The 25,842-nt window shown below is 42.1% G+C and overlaps 1 protein-coding gene across 1 annotated transcript; it reads left to right on the top strand.

Annotated features, from left to right (window-relative positions):
• The first annotated feature begins 355 nt into the window (after positions 1-355).
• On the top strand, positions 356-24,246 carry slc9a8 (solute carrier family 9 member 8). Its single transcript, XM_030056185.1, has 16 exons — positions 356-700; positions 947-1,119; positions 2,773-2,853; positions 4,195-4,253; positions 10,774-10,857; positions 11,374-11,475; positions 12,093-12,127; positions 12,958-13,101; positions 16,505-16,646; positions 19,526-19,631; positions 19,781-19,897; positions 19,997-20,079; positions 20,194-20,305; positions 20,471-20,691; positions 21,407-21,553; positions 22,472-24,246. The coding sequence occupies exons 1-16, from the start codon at positions 384-386 to the stop codon at positions 22,583-22,585; spliced, it is 2,037 nt and encodes a 678-aa protein (XP_029912045.1). The 5' UTR covers positions 356-383; the 3' UTR covers positions 22,586-24,246.
• The last annotated feature ends 1,596 nt before the right edge of the window (positions 24,247-25,842 follow it).

The following is a 25,842-nucleotide window of genomic DNA, read 5'->3' as shown; positions in this document are numbered from 1 at the left end:
TATTTTTGCATTGCTCTACTTGAATACAACTTTAATATGGCTCATTCTTTCCATGGACATTGTTTCTTGGCCTCACTGTCAATCAGCGCGTACTCTTCCATACACTACAATATCCGTCAAACAGCGCTCCAAAGCCAGACCACAAAGGCTTATGGGAAATTGTGTTTATAAAATTGCACCGGCTCGTCAATTTTTCATCCGCATCCACTTAACTGGTGATATTATGCACTCTGTTAAACAAAACATACATGTTGGGTGAAAACTGCAGTACACTGTGTTCACGTCGCCTCCTTTGTTTGAATAAACGTGTCCGATGAAACGTAAAGACTACAACTTCCTGCAAAAGCCTAACCAGGAACTGGAGTTGTGATGTGAACGGATACATGGAGTCGTCGACATGGAGTTATCAGTCTTATCTATTTCAAAACGCCGCGTTTGTGTTTAAACGTATTGTTTCAAGTATGAAAGGCGTTAACTGTAAACTTTTGTTATTGCTGCTTTTGCTGTCATTTGTGAAGCCGTGCGTGCCGGAGCAAGTTGAGCCAGGGAAGTCGCTGGACCTGCATCATGACAGAGACGGCGGAGAGGATGTGAATCATAAGGGTATTCCTCCGGTGGACGACCAGGAGACATCGTCGAAGCATGAAAATGAAAATGCACACGATCCAAACAGTTCAAAAGAGGATGGACAACCCGTCAGGTTTGAGCCACTTCCAGTTTCAGTTGTCGTTTTGAATGGCGCCGACAGTCAGTGGGATTTAAAGTGTAAAACAAGAACTGAGAGACACCTACCAATCTATCTATCTGTCTATCTATCCGTGACATACAGTGCTTAATAAACTATAAACAATATATTAACCTGCATTCCCCCGAATAACTTATAAATTAGCAGTGCATTGACTCCAAAACATATGAAACCATATTCTGATATTTTCTTTATCTGCAGCAAATCCAATGACACTGATGGTTACAGCAATGAGACAATTCACTCTACAACCCCTCCAACCAAGGCGACGACCCCGACCCCCAAGCCCATCCTGCCCGTGCAGACAGGGGTCAAGGCCCAAGAGGAGGAGCAGTCCAGCGGGATGACCATATTCTTCAGCCTGCTGGTTATTGGTTGGTAGTCTTTCTTTCTCTCAGTCTCCACAAGTCTGTCTGCCTGTCTTTCACTATGTGTCAGCATAAAGAGTCACAGCTTTCCAGGAGGATCCTGAAGTCCTTCTGACTGCACAGGATAGAAAATGAGAAATAAATGAATTCCCAGAAGGAAATATGTTCATCATGGTGCACATAATGTGTGGGATTTAGAAAACATCCAGGCACTAATGACTAACTAATAATTTGGTGTATCACAATATCAGCTACGGCTGGTGACACAGGTTGATTGAGGATGAGGGTGAGAGAAAGGACTGACACATGAGGATGTGTGAGGCCACTGAGTGTATGTACAAAAACCATAAATTTTACTTCCCTGCAGGTTTGGTCATATGCACGCCTGTAAGATTTCACAATTAGGAACTGGCACTTGATGGTTTCACAAGGGCTGTGTCCGAAATCACTCCCTAACCACTATATAGTGCACTATATAGTGATTATGCCATTTTGTAGGGGTGTCCAAATGTGTAGTGATTATTAATGTTCACTATATAGTCCACTGGATGTAACCCTCAATCCACCGCGAAATGTAGTGGACATCCGATGATCACTAACCAGGCAATATATCCCGTCATGCATTGCGGAACGGCGCTGAACAACGAGCGAAGTAGTGTCCGAAACAGTCCGCTATTGAGTTCACTATATAGTCCACTACATTGAATTCCCTATATAGTGAGTAGGGAGAAGTGAGTGAGTGAGTGATTTCGGACACAGCCAAGAAAAACAATCTTTAGTGTTGACATAAGTATTTTGTTGTTTTTTGATTGGATGAGCCTGACTTGCCTGGAAGCATTACACGTAGGACATTATATATGCAATAGCATTGGTGAAGAATTGAGAAACCAGAGGACCACTTGCATTAGGAACCACACATTACAGCACTTCCTGGACATACAGTCATCATCATCATGTTCCACCTCCCTATATGAATGTCTTAATGCCCTAAATAGGCTTCAGTTTAGCTCCGAGCTCAGGAGAAAATGCACTGTGTCAACACTTGAACTTATATGGCCTCACCATGTCTGGTATGCAACTCCATCGTTGCGCTGCCTGCTTAATTTGAATTGCTATTTACCATATTCCTCTTAGCCTTGGGCGGAGTCATAATGATTATGCTAATCTGCATATCTACTGATTTAGTACATTGATAGAAACTGTTTCTTATGGTACAATCAAAAGATTTTTTTTTTTTTTGGTACATTAATTGATGACCATTATCTGCCTTTTTATTATTATTGGTCAGGCTTAGAACCATCATGTTTGAAAAAAAATGTTTCAAGCAATCAAGCAAATGTATATGATGTCATTTGCAGAAAGATGTTTTTGCCAATTATTTTCACAGTTAGACTAATTAATAAATTTGGGTGTCAGTTGTATCCATTTAGACTTTTAATGAGAGTAAATTAAATTAGAGCTTGAAGATGTGTTTTTTTCAGAGAACTCAGCAGACTACAGTAAGTTACATACAGGATAGCAGACTGAGAGAAGACCTAACACTATACAGTGTGGTGGCTTTTCAGATGACGTAGGCTTTCTTGAAATGGCGTGACATGATTACTGAGACATGAATGTTTTTGTCCAGAATAGTCATTATGTCGTCTTTGTGCCCCCTAGGTATCTGCATCATATTGGTGCACCTACTTATTAAGTTCAAGCTGCATTTTCTTCCAGAGAGTGTGGCTGTGGTGTCTCTTGGTGAGTATTGCTTACATAACATGGACTTTTAGCATGGCTCAGGCTCTGCCTATTCATAAACCTAAGATTTTAGACTGTTCCTGTATTTAAAAACACTCTGGGACTTCCTGCTTTTTGGCACGTCAGTGACAGTTTTGAGTAAAGCAAAGACTAATGCAGACACTAATTTGGGAGCTGGCAACAATGCTCCACTTGTGCTGTTTTCAGAGCAAGTATGAATAATGAAGTTGAGTTCTCAATCCAAAATGCCTGTTCTCATTCTTTTCATCTTTTTTCTCTCCTCCCTCTCCTCTCCCTGCTTCTTCTCTCTAAAGCATACTGTGTGCCTCAGTAAACTCCTAGGCATATTGCCTAAATGTGTGAACTCAGCCTTGAAGTAGACATCTACATTTAGATCTTTGCAAGGTCACAGTATGGACAGACAAAAATAGGCTAACATTTTCATGCTGCCCAGTGCAAAGATGTGCCTTTTAAGATAAGCAAAGGCCAAGCATATGTATTTGTATCCCCACTCAGAAAGCCTGGTGGAAAAATAATATTTTTTAAATTGACTTTTTTCCCTGTAGATAAACCTTTGTTCCTTTTACATGGTCACACGGGTTAATTTTGTTCCTTCTATTGCCCTTAAGGGTCTCATTCTTCACATACACTTGGGCAGTTATGCTTAGTCAAACTCAGTGACACAATCTATCTCGACCCTGACGACCTTCGGCCTTCCTCTTGCGCACCCAGCAGGAGGCATGCAAGACTGAGCTCATCTCAGTGGTCTTGGTGTGTGTAGCAGGGGACTCTGCTGAAGAGAGATAACACACTGCTTACCAATCAGGAAGCTCTGCTCTTCCTTCCTCATTGCTTCCTTTCTGTCATCTGCTCATTCTCTCCCTTCTTCTTTTTGCTGTCCCTTTTCATTCCTCTGCATGTGTGTCTTCGTTTGAAGCCTACACTTTTCTTTCTCCCCCCTCTTTTTTCCATCTTATCTTCCTCTCTTTCTCTGCCCTTTATGTGTCTTTGTGTTTTTTCCTCCCCCTTTTAATTAACGTGATCTCCTGGGCTATGTAACAAGAGAGTTATCCTCCCCTCAACCCAAGGCCCGAGGGGACTTCTTGAAAGACATAACTAAGACAATAGCTCTCTTACATTCATAACTAACACAATAGCTGTCTTACACACTGTGTAGCCAATCTAACCATAAACTACAGTGGACATTGCCAAGGCATCTGCACTTTGTTTCAATGCATATGCTCTGTGGAGTAGTAGGCATGTTGCTTCCATTAAATTTTTCATATGAACCGGTACTATATTTAAGCAGCTGTGTTGAAACAGTGTCCTTGTTCTTTCCAGGGATCCTAATGGGAGGTTTCATTAAGATCATTGAGTTCCAGGAACTGGCCAACTGGAAGGTACAGTTTGACTGCTTGTTAGCACCCTGCTGCACTGCTCTTTTTTAGTCCTATACCAAAAGCTTTTCCTACATTGCACGAGCTAAACTGCACGAGCAGTTATGCTGGTGTTTAGAGCAGTGTAGTTTCGTTTACATGTACTTAGAGTGACCAAAAACAAACAAACAACCGCCCACAGACACCCCCCCATCCTTACACACACACACACGCACACACACACAAAGAAGTTTGTTGTGCAGTACAAGTACTTTGTGCACAGGTTTATGGAAACATTGTATCACATTCAGTCCAACCTCTTATAACCTCGCTGCGGTGCAATCCATCGTCCAACAAGACTGTTTCCAATCTATCAATAGCGCCACACCATGTGCATTCTTGATATTAACTGTAATTTATTTATGTATCCAATGCAGTTTTTTCCCACAGCCAATTTCCCACGTACACATCTGCCATCCCCATACTTTAGCTTTTCATCTCTCTCTGCCTGTCAGTCAGCACCCTCAGTTGTCCCCTGGCTGTTCTTTTTGTCCAGAAAACTCATCTCTCTGCCTCCTCTCTCTTACCTCTCCACAGTCACATGCACTATATGCTCTATCCTTTGCTCGCTCTTTTCTCTGTGTTTCTTTGAGCCCTCCTCCTTTCTCCCGGTTCTCACAGCCTTTAATTAACATTCCTTTTTCTCTGCCAGTGAGTGAGAGAACGAATGAACAAGAGAGATAGAGGGAACTGGGGGGAGGAGAAGAGAGAGGCAGGTTGTGTCAGTGTTTCTTGCACACAGGGGCCCATTGTTTGTCAGCTTTGGGGCCCCAGGGTGTTGCTGAGTCATCGGCCCCAGTAACCAGAGCCCCCTGAGCCCCTGTCCCCCTTTTGCCTTGTCCCGTTCCCCCAGCCCATGAGCCTCCAGACTCCTATCTTTATCTGTGTGTGTGTGTGCTTGTGTATACACACGTGAGTAACTCATTGTAACTTGTATCACAGTTTTAATTCAAGCTGACCAGCTCACCTGTCCGTGTACTCAGCAGCTCCATGATGTAGTATCACTATACTGCCACATACAGTCTAACCTCTCGGAGAATAGAACAGTGAAGGTCCACTGTGATATACGGCAGCTCCTTTGCAGAGGCATAGAGATACTCAGTGGTCTATAGGCCCTAGGAGACTTCAAAAGACCCAGGCCATAATGCAAATCCATTATGCCTGACCTATTTGTTTTTGAGAGAGCCTCTGAGAGCAGAGAGCTCCATGTAACCTGTTCAGTGAGTAACACGGCCAGTGGCGAAACTGCGATTCTGTCAACATCATTTTCAACTGCCTCTCTTTTAAAATTTTGCATGTAGTGCATTAGCTCAAGGTCCATGTTTTACTATCCAAAGTTAATGGAGGGACCTCCCTGTTCAGCTGTCAACTGCAGGCCCTCTGTCTCTGCCTAACTTTCTTGTTGTGCAGGTTTTTGTTTGACATTATCTTATCTCTCTAGTCTCTCTCTCTCTCTCTAAACTATGAACAGCCTCGTGCCTCTAGCTATCTTTAAAAGCTGGTTTCACTCCTGCAGCTACCCAGAAAACATTTTAACGTTGAATGACTCTTGTTTGAATGTCCAATCAAGACATCTCATCATGGTTCAGAAATAACTCCAAAATGAAAATTGTGCCGACTTCAGGACATTACCTGGACGTCCTCCTTGGACGTTGTAGCATTGACGATATACGCTGGCACGACAAACAGCCCTATTCAATTATTCTGCTAAAGTTTATGTGCACAGTGTACATTCAGAAGGTTTATAAATCATCCATATCCATTTGCTTGTGTCATAGCAATAACAGGATCAGTATTTCCTGGTTTCTAAGGCAGGTTCTGTGTGGAGTTTTACTGGACATGGAAACAACGTCACCATCTGGCCCTCCGCCTCATAACCATGTTGCAGTTTTTGGCGTGCGACCGCAACCATTATTGGCTAGGGACGCAATGTTGCCGTCTGGACAGTGTTTGTTGTGTAGCTTGTTTTTTCAAGCTGGCCCCACTGAGCTAAACTAGCAATCCTCCAGGACAGCCCTGCTAACCACCGAGGCGTACAAACCCCTCAGGCAGCAGCATCCTGTCATCACTGCTTCTGCTCTCTCACTCGTTCCCGTCTCCCACCAATCTTGTTTCTTTGCTCCTTTGCCTACAACGCCTCTATCCCCGGTCTCTTGCCTTTCAACTGCGGCATATGTGGAGAAACTTTTCCTTGATGTGATTCTCTGTTACACTTCTTTTCTTCCCCCCTCATGTGCCCATCTATTTTCCCATGTGCACTGACATAGATTGAAAGAGACTTTGGACTGCGTGCAACTAAGCACAGCACTGTTGCATGCTAGCAGTAACTCCTCTCATAGGCAAAGCACAGAGAGATATAAAGGTGAATGTATTTGCATCTGCCTGTACCCAACATAATAAATTTCATTTTGTGATATTGTTATAGGCTGCATCATTTCCCCTCAGTGGCTTTTGTGGTGTGTTTTAAGCCGCTCAGAAGAAGAACGTACTTTTAATAGATCTCTCCCATGCCTGAGAGAGAGAGAGAGAGCAACACAGGGAGAGCAATTTTAATTGTGGTTTCAGGGGGCTTTTTCCCATGTGGTGATGTCACTGCTGTGTGTCAAAACCGAACCTCAAGGGAGCGCACACTCCAAGCAAAGGTCTCTCCATCATTATCCCCTCTGTTTTTCTGTTATCTCTCCATCCTCTGTTAGCTGCGCTGCCTTCATCTTTGGCATTCATCTTTTCTCATTTAGTTCAAGCTCTGTTTCTCAGATTCTCCCCAGAGTACACTCAGTCTTTGCTCTGCTCGTCTATCCGTTTCATTTCCCCCTCTCTTACATCTATTTCACTGCTGTCCATCAGTGTCATTCGTTCTGACATCTCGTAACACCTTTTCATTCTGCAACTTTGTGTCTTCACAGCTACTTTTCATTTCCTCAGTATAGACGGTTGTGTGAATAAAGGTGCTAAAAATTGGCATCTCACTGACCTAACACTGAAGTGGCTTGCAAACAGCTATAACTCAAAATATATGTGAGGAGATGCATATGTGTGCAAGTCTATGCGTGTATTGCTCATTGGATTCTAGCACATATTTATATATGTGGCTACGAAACATGTGCATGCATGCATACAGGAATGCAGCTGTAGATGTCATAGTGTGGTGCATGCATGGCCTGCCTTCCTCTGCCCCAGATGTAAATATTCATTGCTGACCTTTCACCTTCCCTGCTGGGTAGAGTTCAACTGGAGCGTAATGTCAAGAAAAAGTAATAACCTGTAAGTGTTTGGCGTCGAGCTGTATTTCCTAAGGTTTGAATGCATAATAAGATGATGTCAGCAACAGTATAGGACTGTACTCCAGTAGGCTATACTGTGCATCCACGGTTTTCCACACTGCAGGCTGCCTTACGATTGACCTTGATTTAAAACCTAGGGGCTTGCAGCCTGAATGGCCTAAGCTGATGTTAACACACAGAATGAGATCCAAAATTACCACCTTACCAGCTGAAGTCGAGTTTACAGTCTAGATTTTGATCATGTGTTTTGGTATTGCCTCAACTAATTGCGTAGGACTGCATTTTTTTCTGACTGTTAGCCCTGAATGATGCTTAGAGGGGAAGTGGATAATAGATTGTTAGATCAGCGCATTATGAAAACAGTGGTGTCTATTTGTTTGATTGCAGGCGATGATCAGTCCTACCCCTTTTGAATTGTTGTATTATTTTCCTATCTATAGTTCAATATTATGTCAGTGTGTGTCAAACAGCAGATTAAAATTTTGCATTTTCAGACAAAAGTAAAACTTGTCTTTGAGCGGCTCCCATGTCAGCAGCTATTTCTTGTTTTAACAGCTGATTCTTGTTATTTTTCAGTCTTTGCCTGTATTCACCTTTTTTGGCATCATGACAATTGATTGTGTTCAAAATCGTGTCACCTCACTGTAGTACTTGATTTAGCTCTCCTTTATTGGGGTGGCTGCTCTCCACGACACAACAAGACAAAAGGGCCAAAGCAGTACTTGAACCCAATTTGTCTTTTCATCACAGAAACATTCACCGTGCAGTTACATGTCTTAATAAAGATCAGACAGTGATCATGACAGTTCACGTATTATAATCCATTTTATACTTAGACTATACATTTTTCTCGTATAACATTGTCCCCCCACTTTATTCTTTTACTCTGCTTGCTGCTGAGAGATGAAGACAAGCAGATGAGCAGGGTTTTGGTGTCTCAGTCTGAAAGCATTCTTTACATGTTTTAACTACTTGGAATGCTCACATCCAAAATCATTGGAATTTATGAATTTAATGTCAGCCACAAAGTACAGCAGATCTTTCTCACGTTTCATAAATAAAGTTGGTTATTAGTGTGAATGTAACTGAGAATTTTCAATACCTCGGACTGCCGTTGTCGGTGGATTCACAGCTGTGTTTACTGCTCTTGGTTTTTCCCAGTTGGCAGTTAATACACAGAATGTGATGAATGCCAGATTTTCTTGCCAACTAACACAGGCAAGCTGACAAAAACATATCTAATTCTGCAATGCGCAAGTTTCAGGTGGCTGAAAATCAGAGGTCTGATGTAGGCATGTCCTATCGCAATGTGAGTATTATCTTGAAAGGAGTTTTTCATTTCAACTGCAGGAACTTGCTTTAGCACTTTAAGCATGGATTGGAGAGCAGCGCTTCTTGCAAACTGAAGGCATCAAAGCTTTACAGTGAAGCGATACATTTGTGAACGCAGTCAACCCTCATGTTGGCAAAATGTAGGTAAATTATAAAACCCAAATTATCCTTGAAGCTATGATGAGTTAATGCTCTGCTGTTTGTATAGAAATAATGGGATGCTTCATCTTGGGCAATTCGATTTCTACACTTTCAGATTCAGTCTTTAGTTGCAACTCCACTTGAAGGCTAGCACTGAGTGATTGCTTTCACCCCCATTGTTATGGGTGTGGTGGGATTTGGGGACAGGCTCCTCCCAGATGCCTGAGATGGCCCCCACAACACAATGATAGATGATTGTTGACTGGATATAGTAAATAATGCAACATGAGACGTGAGCCTGCCTTCCTCCATCTCCCTGACAGAGAACTGACATGACAGTAGTTGCACCAATGGCTCAGAAATAGTGACCTTCCCCATGCACATGAGTTGTGAGTCACACACACACGCTTGAGCACACATATAAGTGTATACTCACTGTGATTTGCAAGCAAAGAATCATAACAATATATGTGCTTCTAGCTTGCTAACATAAAATATGCACAATACACACACACACACACACACACACAGAGACACACTCACACTGGGTAATACAGTAACACATGGTGCATCATGCACAGACACGCTGGCGGCCAGAGTGTAATGCACAGGCACATGATGCCTACGCCTGCTCTGAGAGACCGGCCCATTCAGCTGAGAAGCAACAATGATTTCATTATATCGCAGAAATGATCAGAGAGCTAAGGTCACTGGGGTACAGAGGTGTGTGTGTGTGTGTGTGTGTGTGTGTGTGTGTCTGTGTATGCTTGAGAGTCAGAGATAAATAAGTAGGCTATAATGTAGCGGCGTATGCCTGTGTCTTCTTGGAGCGTCTGTGTGATTGTGTGTCAGTGTGTGTAGTTGAATGCATGCGTGAATTGGTTGGTAGGCAGGCAATCCCTGTGGATAGGCATGCATTTATAGTACAGTGTGTGTGTGTGTGTGTGTGTGTGTGTGCGTGTGTGTGTGTGTGTGTGTGTGTGTGTTTGTTGTAGTCAACATCCTAATATATTTTGGCTTGTGAAGGGATGTTGCCAACATAGTTCAGTCACCTCTCCTCTTCCCTTCTGCTAAGAGTCAAGTCATCTGATAGAAAGAGAACTGACTCCGTGCAGACGCAGTGAAGAATTGCATCATAACCACATTGTGTACTTCTGTCATTCAATGAGACACATACATAATTTTCTCATATATCTCCATTTATGCACATATTTGCATTAGATGAAAGACTGTATGTAGGCCGGTTTAACCCTTGGGCTCATTCAGGATAACAAAATGTTATAAAATGTATAACAACCCTGTCCGCCGACAAAGGTTTTTGGAATTGCTTCAGTAATTTGTTGGATGGAAATATGTTACCTGTTACCTGTATTTAATAGTTGTTTTATTATTAAGCTTTATTCTAATGAATTTGGGAAGGCTTTCTGACTACATAACTCCCAGCTTCATACTCACACAGCTACAAACACTTAAGACTTGCCCTAGTTTCTACAGTTTTCTAGTGCTGCCTGATGAACCGCTTCACCACAACCGCATTTGGCATCTAACTGCCTTGCTCAAGGGCACGTTGACGGCAGTTGTTGAGGGAGGGCTCATGTTGCTTATGTTGAGGGATTCAAACTCTGACTTTCACAAGAATGTGACTATAACCCTTAGGTTAATCAGTGTTTACATGTTTGCTGTTGAATTGCAGACTGGGATTAATTTTATCTCTCTTTCCCCAAAAGGAAGAGGAGATGTTCCGGCCCAACATGTTCTTCCTTTTGCTCCTTCCGCCCATCATATTTGAGTCGGGATACTCTTTGCATAAGGTAACACTGAGTGTCTGCTTGCATGTTGGTGTGTGCAGCTTTGCTTTGTACCGTCAGTCAAGTTTTTCCTGTATTTATGACTGGTGGTTGTTTAAATTCTTGTGGTGTGTCTCTGTGTTGTGGCCTGTTTCCTGATTCATAAAACCAGCAGCATATGTTCTTCTAACTAATGTTTAAAAATGAACAATAATAATAATATTAATAATAATACAGGAAAAGGAAAAGGCTCATGATTATTTTCTTTGAGTATATTGTCAACATTTTAAAGACGTCAATTTCCTCTGAAACCAATAGAGTTTAAAAAGCTAAGAGACATTGTGCTGTTGAGTTACAAGCAACATGCATGGCCATTCCTCTCACTTACAGTAAGACTAGAACTATCTTCCCTGTACCTATAGCCATGCTCTACTTTTCATTATAATACTGGCTACATGTTATGTAACATAATGCAACATAGAGTGTCCTAACACTAAGCACATTATGTATTTACACTGTGTGTGCATGTTTGTTTTTAAGGGTAACTTCTTCCAGAACATTGGCTCCATCACCCTCTTTGCTGTGATTGGCACAGCCATCTCTGCCTTTATTGTAGGAGGAGGCATCTATTTCCTTGGGCAGGTGAGGATTCTAGTAATATCCGCTAAACAATGCTGTTATCGTCGGGCTTTCTGGATTCAGAGAAAATAGCCTGTTGTTACCGTGTGTCTTGGTGAAATGGTTTCCCTCCATGAAAGCCCTGAAACAGCATGTTTTGACTGCTAGTGCAGAGTCTTTCAAGATTCAGATATTGTAATTCTTTAACATTTTAATCTAATCTCATTTAATTTAATTTTTCTTTTTTCCTTTTTTTCAGTTCTATTCAAAACATTCCTGAGCTTATAGTTGCAAATGATAGTTGTCCCTTTGTTAATTGTTCCTGCCCTACCCTGCTCTGTAAAATCTTGACACATGCCCAGATGTCCTTATTTTAACTCTCTCTCTCTCTCTCTCTCTCTCTCTCTCTCTCTCTCTCTCTCTCTCTCTCTCTCTCTCTCTCTCTCTCTCTCTCTCTCTCTCTCTGTGTGTGTGTGTGTGTGTGTGTGTGTGTGTGTGTGTGTGTGTGTGTGTGTGTGTGTGTGTGTGTGTGTGTGTGTGTGTCTGTGTGTGTGTGTGTCTGTGTCTGTGACTGTGTCTGTGTCTGTGTCTGTGACTGTGTCTGTGTCTGTGACATGCCCACCTGGCTATTTTTTGCTCAGGCTGATGTTATCTACAAGATGACCATGACTGATAGGTGAGTGCTTCAGGCTAATCAGTATAATTTCTGACATTTATTGGAACATTTATTGGTACAGACAGGCGAGCAAGTTAGATCTGACAAGAAATCAGCCCAACATCCTCTGGGTGAGGTGATTCAAATCTCACACTGTTGAATTCTGACGTAGGCTTTCTACTGATAAGAGAAAAACCATACTATCAGTCCAAAGTTACCTCAGTTAGAGGCAGTGTTCATATTAGTGCCCCCTGCTGGCCCTTCTAGCCCTTTCATCCCCCAGCAAACCGTACGGCTTGCCAGAGCCAAGCCCTAATTTCAAAGTCTATCCATTAGTGTTTCAATAGGATATTCCTGCCAGCAAGAAACCAAAACATAACCTGTTTCCTACTCCACACCCATTCGCTTTTTTAAGAGGAGGAGAAGCCCCTGGTTGTTAATGTGCATGTGCTCATTTGTGCATTCCTGTGCGTATGTAAGAGTGTACTTCCTTAAAATGTTCAAACAGGGCTTTTAATAAACGGTAGCTGTGTGTGTGTGTGTGTGTGTGTGTGTGTGTGTGTGTGTGTGTGTGTGTGTGTGTACACCCTTAAAGGGTTAAGATAAGGCTTTTGATCACAAAAGCTAGATTGTGTGTGTGTAGGTATCCACTCATAAGTCATTGTGTTTAATTATGACTCACTTCCTGTGTGCCTCCCTTTGACCTAGTTTGTAGATATGTAACTGGCAGTGTGGTTATATGCCTATATGCATGTACATATATCTTTACATTTGCAGTCTTGCTTCTGCTGTCTCGTATGATTACTGGGTGGCTGTTAACCCCTGCTCATGCTCGTTCTTCCCTCCCACAGCTTTGCCTTTGGCTCTTTGATCTCAGCTGTGGACCCTGTAGCTACTATCGCCATCTTTAATGCTCTTAATGTGGACCCGGTCCTCAACATGCTGGTGTTTGGAGAGAGCATCCTCAACGACGCTGTCTCCATTGTACTCACCAAGTAGGTCCCTCTATCATCTCACTAACATCCTGTTTATTCTCCTGGGGAAATTTACATTGGACAATACATGTAGTTTGCACAGGCCATCACCCAGAACATGACATAAGAAAAGGGGAAAGGAGAAAAACACAAACACCTTTACAATGTCACAAGAGGCAGGGACATACCAGCACTGCCCTGATAGCACTTGTGGGGGGGGGGGGACAGGGTGGTGTTGTAATTTTATGTATGTACACATATATACATACATACATATGTATGTGTCTTATACACACACCCCCCACACACTGTGATGTCCCTTTAGAAGGCCATGTGATGGAACAATGCTGAGAGGCATGAACAATATGATCCATTTCTGCAGGCACCAACATATGTTAACATGGACTCTTCAACAAAATAGATAGTACATGCCACATGGGACAATATACAGTGAATTATTCAGAAGTAACTTTAGTATACTTTTTATAGCTAATCAAGTCCTCAGAATTTTTCTGGCCAATAGGAATTCTGAAACAGATGAAGACATACAGTGGCTTGCAAAAGTATTCAGCGCCTCGGCATGTTTCCTATTTTGTTGCCTTTTTTTGGGGTGGTGGGAGGGGGGGTCATTTTCTTTACACAACATGCCTACCACTTTGAAGATGCTTTTTTTTTTGAAATTATTATTATTGTGAAAGAAACAATAAATAAGATAACGTTTGAGCATGCATAACTGTTCAGCCCCACAAAGTTACATCTTTGTAGAACCGCCTTTTGCAGCAATTATAGCTGCAAGTCTCTTGGGGTATGTCTCTGTAAGCTTGCCACACCAAGCCACTGGGATGTTTGTCCATTCTTAATGGCAAAACTGCTCCAGCTCCTTCAAGTTGCATGGGGTCTGTTGGTGTACAGCATTCTTAAAGTCATACCACAGATTGTCAATCTGATTGAGGTCTAGGTTTTGATTAGGCTGTTCCAAGACATTTAAATGTTTCTCTTTAAACCACTCAAGCATTGCTGTAGCAGTATTCTTAGGGTCATTGTCCTTCTGGAAAGTAAACCTCTGTCCCAGTGTCAAATCTGTGGAAGACTGAAACAGGTTTTCCTCAAGAATTTACCTGTATTTAGCACCATCCATCATTCTGTTGATTGTGACCAGTTTCCCAGTCCCTGCCAATGAAAATCATTGCCACAGCATCATGCTGCCACCAGCATGCTTCACCATGTGGATGGTGTTCTCAGGGTGATGAGAGGTGTTGTGTTTTACACCAGACAGCATTTTGCTTGATGGCCAGAAAGTTCAGTTTTAGTCTCATCTGACCAGAGTACCAAGTATCTTCTATATGTTTGGGGAGTCTCCGACATGCCTTTTGGTGAACTCCAAACGTTTTTCTTTATTTATTTTTTTTCCTTAAGCACTGGATTTTTTCTGACCACTCTTCCATAAAACCCAGCTCAGTGGAGTGTATGGACCGATAGACAGATATGGTTCATGACATGGACAGTGATGGTCTCTTTGTTGCCTCTCTTATTATGCCCTCCTTGCCTGGTGCATGAGTTTTGGTTGGCAGCACTCTGTTGGCAGGTTTGTTGTGGTGGCTTTTTTTTTTTTTTTCCCCATTAACAGTTTTGTTACTTGTGTGGTGCCCTTTGCTTTGTGGTGTTGCAGACTCTGGTGTCTTTTAGATCAGGTCAGTTTTGGAGCCTCACAGCAAAGGCAAAAATACATGTGCACCACTTTTTAGGAAAAACACAAAGGGATGAATACTTTTGCAAGCCACTGTATGTTCAGTTGTTAGTGTTCATTTGATTTATTTATTTTGTATTCTTAACTCTGTCTTACTATTTGATGCTCTACCTCAGGAATCAATTAAGTTAATCTTAATATGAATTGTTGTGGTGTAAATCTCACAGAACTGGCAGGTTGCACAAATCTTAAGAACTTATTTGCCTTAGAAAGGCAAGGCATAAACTCATTTCACACATGTTGGACAATTCCAGCCAGTATCACACTTCAATTTTTGTTGTTGTTGTTGTTGTTGTTGTTTTTTGTCTCCCAACACTGTTATCAATAGACAGGCTCTACACATGTTGGACAATACCAGCAAGTTCCTAGAGTATCACATGCGCAAAGTTTTTTGTTTTATTTCATTTTGTTTTTCCTCAAGACTGTTATAAATAGACAAGTGGACACATACACACAAGCAGAATCTTGACAGACAAGTTTGACGGAAACACACCGTTGGCAGGATTCCCTTGTTTGTGTGTATCACTGTCATCCTATCCGCTGTCTCCGTACTCACTTCAGTCCTGCCTGTGTCTCTCCTTCTCACGCCCAGCTAAATTTGCAAAGTGATCTCAAGTGTCTGCATGCCCCTGTACGGTAAATGAGGCCATGAATAATAGATAGGCTGAACAGCACTGGCAGTTTGCTTGCTGTTAACACCTCACTTAGACTGGCTTCTTTGAAAAACTACTTTACATATCGGACCTAGTCTTACATTACAACCGCATGCCCTGTTGTTATGAGCTGACTAGTAAGAGTTGCAAAGTTGGTTTATAATTACCCTGTGTTTAGCTCCTGGCTTTGGCTTAATGGACAAAGAGTCTGGAGGTTGTAAATGGAGTAAAGTAACAAAGTGATAACTCTAACTAAAAAGATTTAAATTATTCTAAGTGAACCGAATGCCTGTGTTCTCGCTACAGTTGAAAACTATCTAATATCCATAGAATATCCAAAATGATAACTAGAATAACTACATTATTGGCGCATTCTTTCTTCTTTTTTTTTTTTGATGCAGAAACAATGGTAGAATTTTTGATTTGATTGAAAGGGGCGGGAGAATCTGTTGGCGGCTTTGTTTGCTGAGGAATTTGTCACAAGATACCATTGTAGTATAAATGCTTGAACAACAATGTGTCATTTATACAGATAGTTATTTTCATTGTCAAATGTCTAGATGTGAATGGGCCTCTGGAGGACTTATTGCACTTGGAAAGGGGATAATATCTCCATTTCATATTCAAAATGCAGTTCTCTTTCCCAATCATAACCAAAAATGCTGTATGCTCACTCCTTTATAAGCAAGTAACCCAGTGTTACAGGAGATTTCCTTACACTACTGTCCCTGTTAGCTATGAAATTGGTGATGCAGTAGCTCCAACAATATAGCGCAGCAAATAGGATTTACACAAATAAGGAAACAGTGCCTACATTCTTATAAACACATGAATATCCACCTCAACTGTTGGTGTAAAATGACTGAGTTTATAGTGTGATTTAGTGGTGGAGCATCAATGCCCTCTAGGGCCAGAGAGAGGTACAACAACACAAATGTCTGACGGTGACAGTCCACTTTAAATGCAAACTGGATTAATATCTCCTTTCCCCTTTTCTCTCTTTCTCCTACTATTTGTGTTTCAGCACGGCCGAGGGGTTTTTCTCCCGCTCAGACAACTCCATGGTAACAGGCTGGGAGACTTTCTTACAGGCACTGGGCTACTTCCTTAAAATGTTCTTTGGCTCTGCTGCTCTGGGAACCCTCACTGGACTCATCTCTGCCCTTGTATCCAGAATATATGTGTATATATTTATATATGTATTTATATATATATATACGTGTGTGCGTGTGTGTGTGTGTGTGTGTGTGTGTGTGTGTGTGTGTGTGTGTGTATGCGTGTGTGTGTGTGTGTGTGTGTGTGTGTGTGTGTGTGTGTGTGTGTGTGTATGCGTGAGACTGTTTTTACACCTCTGTAACATAGGCTTCACACTCTAGGTCTCTTGGCTTGATTTGTTACCTTGTCTCAGTGTGCTGAAAATGAGGATGAGCTGGTACATTCTGTGGCGTGCTATGTGAGGCAAGCACACCTGCACTGTGAATCCAGTTTCTTTTAGCGCCTCCACACACCAACACTGCTAATGATGGCTTTACTTGACATTCTGCCACATGCCCCAGACTGATCGCAATCATCAATCCCCAACAGCAATGATTCAAGTGCAAGGCAGCAATCGCACATATCTGGGGGTGGTAGACTCGCTGGAATGCACTGACTGCCAGACTCTTTCGTCTGTTAGGTGCAGGCAGCCCTGGAGCCATTTCTGTGGCTGCCCAGGGCTGTCGTCAGAATGCAGCGATAGTGCAGTGGTGGTAAGCGCTGTCCTGGCATATCAAAAGAACGGGGTCGCCTAAAAACTCCACCAAAGTTGTTTAGGGCTATGTCATGACTCTCCACAGTCAGAGTTCATGGTGTGGCCGGGTATGACGACCTCTTAATGCAAACATAAAAAAGAGCTCCTGAATGTCCCACTGTCCCCTGATGGCCTGTTTAGAGCCTTCATTTGCCCTTGTCACTCTGTTTCCCCTATCAGAGCAGCCCAAGGCAATATGTACACGCTCTGTGCCCCCTTTCCTCCCCAGTCATTGTTTATTCTGCTCTACCAGCACAGTCTGAGGACAGTGATCCCCTACTGTGTTTTCCTAGCCTTGGGGGGCCCTGCTGTCAGATGACCAGCACCGTGGTTCAGACAGTCCAATTGGTGAAATACCTAACCAAGGTAGGATTTGCAATTAATTGAAAGAGACGAGCCAACAACCTCTACACCTGGGACTGCAGCTCAACTCCGCCATGCTCAGAGCTTGTCTCTCATAATCCATACAGATAACAGGAATGATAGATAAGCAAGTAACAGCTTTCACTGTAATGTACCTCCTCAGCCTCATGTCGGCAGTACACCCCTTGATTCTCCGAGGACTGCTACACATGAAATGTATAAAGACAGTTTATGAAGTTGTTCATCAAGGCACATCAACTTACTAGGCCTAAGAGCAGCTCTGTTAGTTCTACAATACTATCCCCCAGTGGTCAGTGGGAAGAAATGTGTTTGTGAGGACAGATAAACTAGACCACCGAGGCCTTCAAACAGGCAGGGTAGAGTAAAATCATATTCAAGGCAGCAGAGAACCTTTGGTAGGCTCTGCATATACCAGGCTTGCCAAACATGGGAACTAACCTCATATCGAGGTGCAGCCCCCCGTCAGATGAGTGGAGGCTGCATCCAGATACACTGAGTTAGATTTGGACCCTTTTCAAGAGAAAGGAGGTGGATTTGTTTGGGCGAATGTACCAAGTCACACACCATGACTAAGAAAGATGTTGTTTACTCCCCCTCCTCCATCTTATGCCTCCTTTTCTGATGAAAATCAGACAGGAGAGGCTGACAGCCATTCTGGCAGCCCCGGTCCACACAATGGCCCTATGATACATGGAAATGACTCAGCTGTTTGCAGCATCACTGTGAACAGTTTCCAAGTACCGAGGAGCACCGCCACAGGCGAATGTAGCAATGAATGTAATGCCCAATGTGGGCCAGCTGCTTATGGTGTAGCCCCTAAAAGGGACAGACTATACCATATGGACAAAAGTATTGGGACACCTACACATTACACCTACAGAAGATTTTATGACATCCCATTCTAAATCCATAGGCATCCACAGGTAGGATTTCTACAAGATTTTGTAGTGTGTCTGTGGGAATTTTTACCCATTCATCCAGAAGAGCATTTATGAGGTCAGACACAGATGCTGGACGAGAGGGCCTGGCTCGTAATCTCTATTCTACGTGTTTGTTGGCGTTGAGGTCAGGGCTCTGTGCAGGCCAGTCAAGGTCTTCCACTCCAAACTCAGCCAACCATGCCTTTATGGACTTTGCTTTGTGCGCTGGGGTACAGTTATGCTGGAACAGGAAAAGGGCCTTTATCAAACTGTTGTTACAAAGTTGAAAGCATAGAACTGTCCAAAATGTCTTGTTAAACTGAGGCATTAAGATTTCGCTTCAATGTAACTAAGGCGTCAAGACCAACTCCAGAAAACAAACCCATAGCATTATCCCATCTCCACCAAACTTTACAGTTGGTACAATGCGGTCAGGCAGGGAATGTCTCCTGGCATTCACCAAACCCAGACTCGTCCATCAGACTGCCAGATAGAAAAGTATGATTGGTCAGTCCACAGAACACGTTTCCACTGCTTCTGAGTCCAGTGGCGGCGTGCTTTACACCACTCCATCAGTTTTTGCACTGATGTTAATGCCAGAGGAGGTTTGGAGCTCTGTGGTTATTGAGTCAACACAACGCTGGCAACTTTTATACACTGTGTGTCTCAGCACTTGGCAATTCCAATGTGTAACTTTACGTGATCTGCCACTTTGTTGCTGAGTTGCTGTGTTCCTCAACACTTCCACTTGCAATAATACCACTTACAGTTAATCGTGGAATAGCTAGGAGGGTAAAAATTCACCAACTTACTTGCTGAAACGGTGGCATCCTATTACATTACTATTACAGTACACTATTACGGTCCCTGCCTGTGATCACAGAACTAGAGGTACTTTGCAATATCATCTCTTTAGGTCTCCTCTCTCATTTTTCCTTAACTCCTTGGCCAGTTTCTTAAACACTTTGACCTGAGGAAGACCCCTTCACTTGAATTTGGCATGATGATCATCTTTGCTTACCTTCCATATGGCCTGGCAGAGGGGATCAAACTGTCTGGTAAATACACATGCACACACACAGAAGTGCCAGAAGTTGATATGCATCATTGACTTAGCATGAATTTGTATGATTTTGTAGTACTTTTTTTTTTTTTTTTTTTTTTAACATCCTTTCCTCTTTTACCTCAACTCTCTATCTCCCCACAGGAATCATGTCCATCCTATTTTCAGGAATTGTGATGTCTCACTACACCCATCACAACCTGTCTCCGGTCACACAGATCCTCATGCAGCAGACACTGCGCACAGTGGCCTTCATGTGTGGTAAGGAAATCTCCTCCGTCCATCTTCTTTGTTATTCCTTTAACTATACATGATCTTTTTCAAAACCACTTTTAAAATGTTTTATTTTTTTTCCTCCAGAAACGTGTGTGTTTGCCTTTCTCGGTCTTTCCATCTTCAGCTTCCCTCATAAGTTTGAAATATCCTTTGTCATCTGGTGTATAGTAAGTGCTTTTGCCTCTTTTAAACTGTGCTGAATCTTTCACTGTTTTTCTGATGTCTTTGATCCTTCAAACAGTTGTCAGGATGACAGAGCTGCTGTTCTCTCTGTCCTGTAGGTCCTGGTTCTTCTTGGTCGAGCAGTGAACATCTTCCCACTGTCCTTCCTGCTCAACTTTTTCAGAGACCACAAGATCACACCCAAGATGATGTTCATCATGTGGTTCAGTGGTGAGATGCTGCAGTGAATCTTTTGACCAGTAAAGCTGTAAGGGGCAGTGTGAGGACAATGTGCCTTGCCTTAAGCTGAGGGGGGTATTTTTTTTTTCAAGTACGTGATGGACCTTTTACAGTTGCATTCATCCATCTTTCTGCCTTTTTCATTTTGTCTGGTAGGTTTACGAGGTGCTATCCCCTATGCGCTGAGTCTACATTTGGGCCTGGAGCCCATTGAGAAGCGCCAGCTCATCGGCACCACCACGATCATCATTGTCCTTTTCACCATCCTCCTCCTGGGGGGCGGGACCATGCCTCTTATCCGCATCATGGACATTGAGGATAGCCAGTCACGGCGCAAAAACAAGAAAGACATCAATCTCAGCAAAACTGAGAAAATGGTAATTGGTAAAGCACACTGATTTCACCTAGAACAGATGGGAGTGTACACACACATGCACACTTTCAGTTTGTCAGCTGCACTGATGCCAGTTATGTCATCCTGTCATCTGGCATGAGACTCTTCCCGTTTCTTTTAGAGGGAGAAAGATCAAAGGGTTGAGTGTGGTTTGCATCAGGCACACTGCATCAGTGGGGCTCTCGAGCAGCTCTCAGCTCTCTCAGCAGCACAAACACTTGGACAAGCACAAATGCACACTAACAACCTGCAGAAATACAATTTCCCAAAGACACCAAAATACAAGCCGTCGTATTTCTTATTTCATTCGACTCAGATAACTGTAACTCTATTCTTTTGAAATACACTGTATCAATTTAGCATTGTTTTGGTGGGTTTATTAATATTTGATGTATTCAAAGAATAATGTTGCACCCCAAGAAACCTATACTTGTGTTCTTTTTGATGTAATTACCTCTCTCATTTCTTGCTCTTCTCTCTCCTTCCCTTGTTTTTCCTGTATGCAATTTCACCTCCACCACCTTCAATGCTGTCCTGCTATTTTGACTTTGCCCTGCACCCCTCTCTCTCCTCCACCTATTTTACCTCTTGCTCTTTTGTTCCTTACTCTCTTTTCATCTTATGTCTCTGCATCTGTCCCCTCTCACCTTCTGTGCTTCTGTGTCTCTCCCTCTCTCTCTGTCTCCCTTTCCCTCCAGGGTAATGCTATTGAGTCGGAGCATCTTTCAGAATTGACAGAGGAGGAGTACGAGGCTCAGATCTACCAGAGACGGGATCTGAAGGGTTTCATGTGGTTTGATGCTAAGTACCTCAACCCTTTCTTCACTCGCAGGCTCACCCAGGAGGTAGGGGGAAGGGTGGGGAAAAGAGAAAAACACAGTGTCATGACTGGCTTTGCTGTGTCATATCACTATGCTCTGTATTTCCCAGGAGGCTGTATGATTTTGCTCACAATCCCTTAAACATAATTCATTGTTTTCCAGTCATATTTGTTTGATAGAGGACTGTCCCTGCTTGGTCTTCCACTCCACTGCTTACACTAACTCCTTCTGTTGTGCTGCATGTGATCTTGTATTTGCCGACCGCGTGTGTGCGTGTGCATGCCATGTGCGTGTGTGTCCGTGTATACATGGATTGATGCTAACTGATGCTAGCAATTTGCCAAAAGGACAGTACATGTTACAGTTCAGTTTACAGTAAAAAGAAATGTAATTGATTTAAAACAGTGCAATTGTCATATTTATTTTTATATAACATTTTCTTTCAAACAAAACTGTAAGATTCATCCTACTTAAACAGGCTTGGATGGTGGTCTGCCTGAGAAAAACCTGACAACAGACACAACCAGGGCAGATTTGACCTATTGCACACATCGGCATGTCATATCAGCAGAACTCTTCATTTCAGTCTAATACCTATATGTCATTTCTAAAGCCAATATCGGCTAATACCGATGTCATGCTGATATTATCCTGCATCTCTAAGAGTGTCACAACTTAGCAAATGGTGGCGTGGACTGTGTTCAAATGTAAACTGTGAAACATCCAGTACATACCTTCATATAATATGTGATAAACGATTTTGATCATGCTTTGCTACAATTGTGTCATTATCTGCCCCAGAAGTCCAGCATCAGTCAGGCTCTAGTGTTGCGACTGTATTTTCAGCCTGAAGCATGTCAATGTGCTCGTGTGCTCGCGCTCACGGGTCGTTGCTCAGACTGATGTGCAGGTTGGCTTTACTGTGTATTGTCTGTGTCACAGGACCTGTTACATGGCCGTATCCAGATGAAAACCCTGACCAATAAGTGGTATGAGGAAGTTCGACAGGGACCCTCCGGTTCTGAGGATGATGAGGACGAAGCAGAGCTTCTCTAAAGTGAACAAACACTTGCAGTGACTTTGAGAAGAACAAACAGACATGGTGTGTCCTGTGCTGACGGGGCATCTGTGTGTGTGAAAAGACAAATATTGTCTTCAGCGAATGTCACACATCTTGCTTGTTTACCTGACTCCAAGTTATGTGACTGGTGAGTCATGCTCAGTGCCCACTGTGGATGTTGCCACTTAGAGTTTCACTACTACCACTTTCCTGGACTGCACCACTTTATCTGAGTCCAACCAAACTCACACAGAACACAGATTTGGATGGACTGTGTCAAATGATTGTGTGCAGTCAGCAAAACTGGAATTGAAAGCTAAAGCTATAACACTGAATGAAGCAACAAATCTATCAGTGAAAAATAATGCTCCTCCTACAAATGCCATATAGTTGCTAGCTATAGCAACACTTACTATGAAATGTGTTTGCTCCGGTACCATGTTCATCAAAAAAGTGACATGAGCAAGTGATTTGTTGATTCTAACAGTTTTTTTTTTTTTCCTCACGTTTCTTTTATAAATGTTTAGGTTTGTAGGGAAGTTGGGAGGAGGAAATCTCCCACATAAAGCAATACTAGAGCACCTTCTCACTATTTCTGATCACTATTATGTTGTGTTCTTACATGTTGTTTATTGCAATGTGATGATATTTTCTTTTAAGGTCTGCTTGAAGTTTTACATGATGCCAGGGGAAGGAACCAAAATGATTTTGTCATCTGTTGTGACCAAATCCTTGTCTCCTTTTTCAGTAATCCTTATCTTAAAGAGTTACTCCACAAGAAAACACTGAGTTGTAATAAACTGGTGTTGAATACAGTGTAGTTATGAAATGCATTGTCAGTCATACAGTGAGCATGTGAGCACTAACAGTGCTGTTTTTTTCCACTAAGCCTGGCTCAGATTGCCCTCCAGTGGCGAATTCCATAAAATGAGCAGCCATGTCCAAGAACAAACCGCTGTACTGAGATGCCTTATTTTTTTAAACACTCCACCCACTCCATCCCATAATTTGGCCCAACCCATCACCCATTTTCTCTCCCCCACTCACACATTTTTTAAAGTTCACACAGTAGGTAGAGAGAAGCTTGCAGTGGGTGCAAAATTACTCTTTAACTGTAACCTACATATTTGTATTCTGAACTGTTAATTGCAAAACACAGAGAGAGATTTCCATGACATTTTGCCTTCATTTGTTCAAAAATACTTTATCTCCATAACTGAAATAATGAGCACATATTTCAAATAAAAACTCATCCTGTGACAAATGAAACTTGGGGGGGCTGTCCTTCTAATGCTTTTCTATAAAGCTTTTCAGGAGAAAAAATATCTCAAACAGGACAACAATAAGCACTCAGAACATTATAAGCCCCCTTTTTCTATTTTTTTTTCACTGAACAGGTTCCTTCCCCTACATTGTTTATTTACAGTAGAGCTTAAAATAAAGTATCTCTATTGAAGTTGAAGATTGGCACCATTGAATGTTCAGCTTATGGGGAATGAGGTCTTGTGGAGGTCTATGTATTTAAAAAAAAAAAAAATGTATTTATTAATCTGTTTCTACTTGTTATGGCTGGGATGAAGGCTTTTATACAAGCTCCATGAGCAATTCAGAATTATGAAAAGATGTCATGCTACCTATAATAAATGAAATTGTGAAATTGCGGAACATGTTGCTTCAAGTCCTATAATGATAATGAGTCGTATAATGAGAATGATAGGCTGCTGTTTCACTGAAAATTTCCATGCGGTGTTTCAGGCATTGGGTGTTTAACCACTTCTATAATTTACATAAATGTTATGTGCATGTACAGTATTACAACCTAAATGTAATAATATGATTAATTCTAACACAACCTATCAGGGAACTTGGTACAAGCTGTCAAAGTTACTGACTTAAAGATACAAAAAAAGCTATTTATGTAAATCTTCCCAGTTCACATTTATGGATTATGGCTGTGGATTTATGAGGATGTCTGTCAACAGGATATTTGATTGTGCTTCAAACTAAAACGGGCAGCAGAAGGTAATGTGAAATTTACGCAGCCCGTTCCAAGTTGGACAGCAATATATACACACTTTTTTAACATTAATTTTCTCTACACATTTAATCTCTTTCAAGGTCACACAGGGCTGAAGCCAATCCCAGCATGCACTGGGCAGAAGATAGGGGGGCAGTGCATTGCTTGGCAGTTTGGATTGAAACTGTTGCTTTGGCAGTAACATGCTGCAGTTTAACTCAGACCGTGTTTTGCGCATATTCATTTCGCCAACCATTTTCAGTGCCCTATAAGAGAAAATTGGAGCAAAGTGAGTTATAAAGTTAAATCTCCTCTGAGATCCATTCCAGTAAGTTATTCACATCTGGTGATGTGTATGAACTTTTAAAAGTAATTGCACAGGAATATGGTTCTAGTGCATATCCTGTATGCAGTGAGCAATAGTCATCTTGAGACTTAATAGAAGACTTTTAGTTAAGCAAAAATACTAGTAGATGTTTTTTTTTTCTTTGATGAAACTCTGTGTCACCTTCACTCTCCCCTTACATCTGACATACCTTAAATATCCTTATGATTTGGAAACCATGATTTAGAGAACCATTTCCAGATGCTAATTTCAGTCTTGGTGGTATGTGAGCAGACTTTCCTCTCTGCAAAGTATGTCTCACTTTATGCAACACAGGCCAATTAGTCTATAGATTGTGCAAAGTAGAAGGTTAAAATGCATCCGGCTAATAAGACCATAGGAGCCAGACTCTTGGCATTAGAAAAATTGAAAAGGTTAACCTGTGGTCATGCTGAGTCCAATGTCTTGTAACCTACAGACAAAGCCTAATTGTTCAACTCCTAAGGGCATTAACACATGCAAATCCTTAGCCCACCTCACAGGAGCTCATTATACGGCATACTGATGAGGAGAGGACAGTGTTAATTTGAAGGAAGAAACCACCTCACACTCTCCAGGTCTATTGTGTAATTGATGTTGGCAGGTGTTCCACAGTGTATCTCCTGGCAGATCACATCAATCTCCTGTCAGCTCAGTGAGGCCTCAGTGCATGCCCCGCTCGTTTTAAAATGATATATTCATCCTTAGCATTTTATAAACAGGCATGGCTGTACAAGTTAAAAATCTAAAGCTTGGTGCTGCCTTGTTTCATTACACAAAGCCTCACTTTGCTACACATTTCTACCACCCATGGAATGCCTGATGTCTGCCATGAAGACACAAAAGGTGCGTTTGTCATAATAAGATTTTTG

Source organism: Myripristis murdjan, chromosome 7, assembly GCF_902150065.1.
Source record: "Myripristis murdjan chromosome 7, fMyrMur1.1, whole genome shotgun sequence".
Taxonomy (NCBI): domain Eukaryota; kingdom Metazoa; phylum Chordata; class Actinopteri; order Holocentriformes; family Holocentridae; genus Myripristis; species Myripristis murdjan.
This window is presented reverse-complemented; position numbering and strand designations above follow the sequence as displayed.

What these genes read in the sequence shown, in the direction of transcription:
- slc9a8 (XM_030056185.1), top strand. Translation starts at nt 384, where the DNA reads ATGGAGTCGTCGACATGGAGTTATCAGTCTTATCTATTTCAAAACGCC. An exon ending in GAGGATGGACAACCCGTCAG is followed by an intron (nt 701 to 946) that starts GTTTGAGCCACT and finishes CTTTATCTGCAG; the next exon opens with CAAATCCAATGACACTGATG. An exon ending in AGAGGGGATCAAACTGTCTG is followed by an intron (nt 19,632 to 19,780) that starts GTAAATACACAT and finishes ATCTCCCCACAG; the next exon opens with GAATCATGTCCATCCTATTT.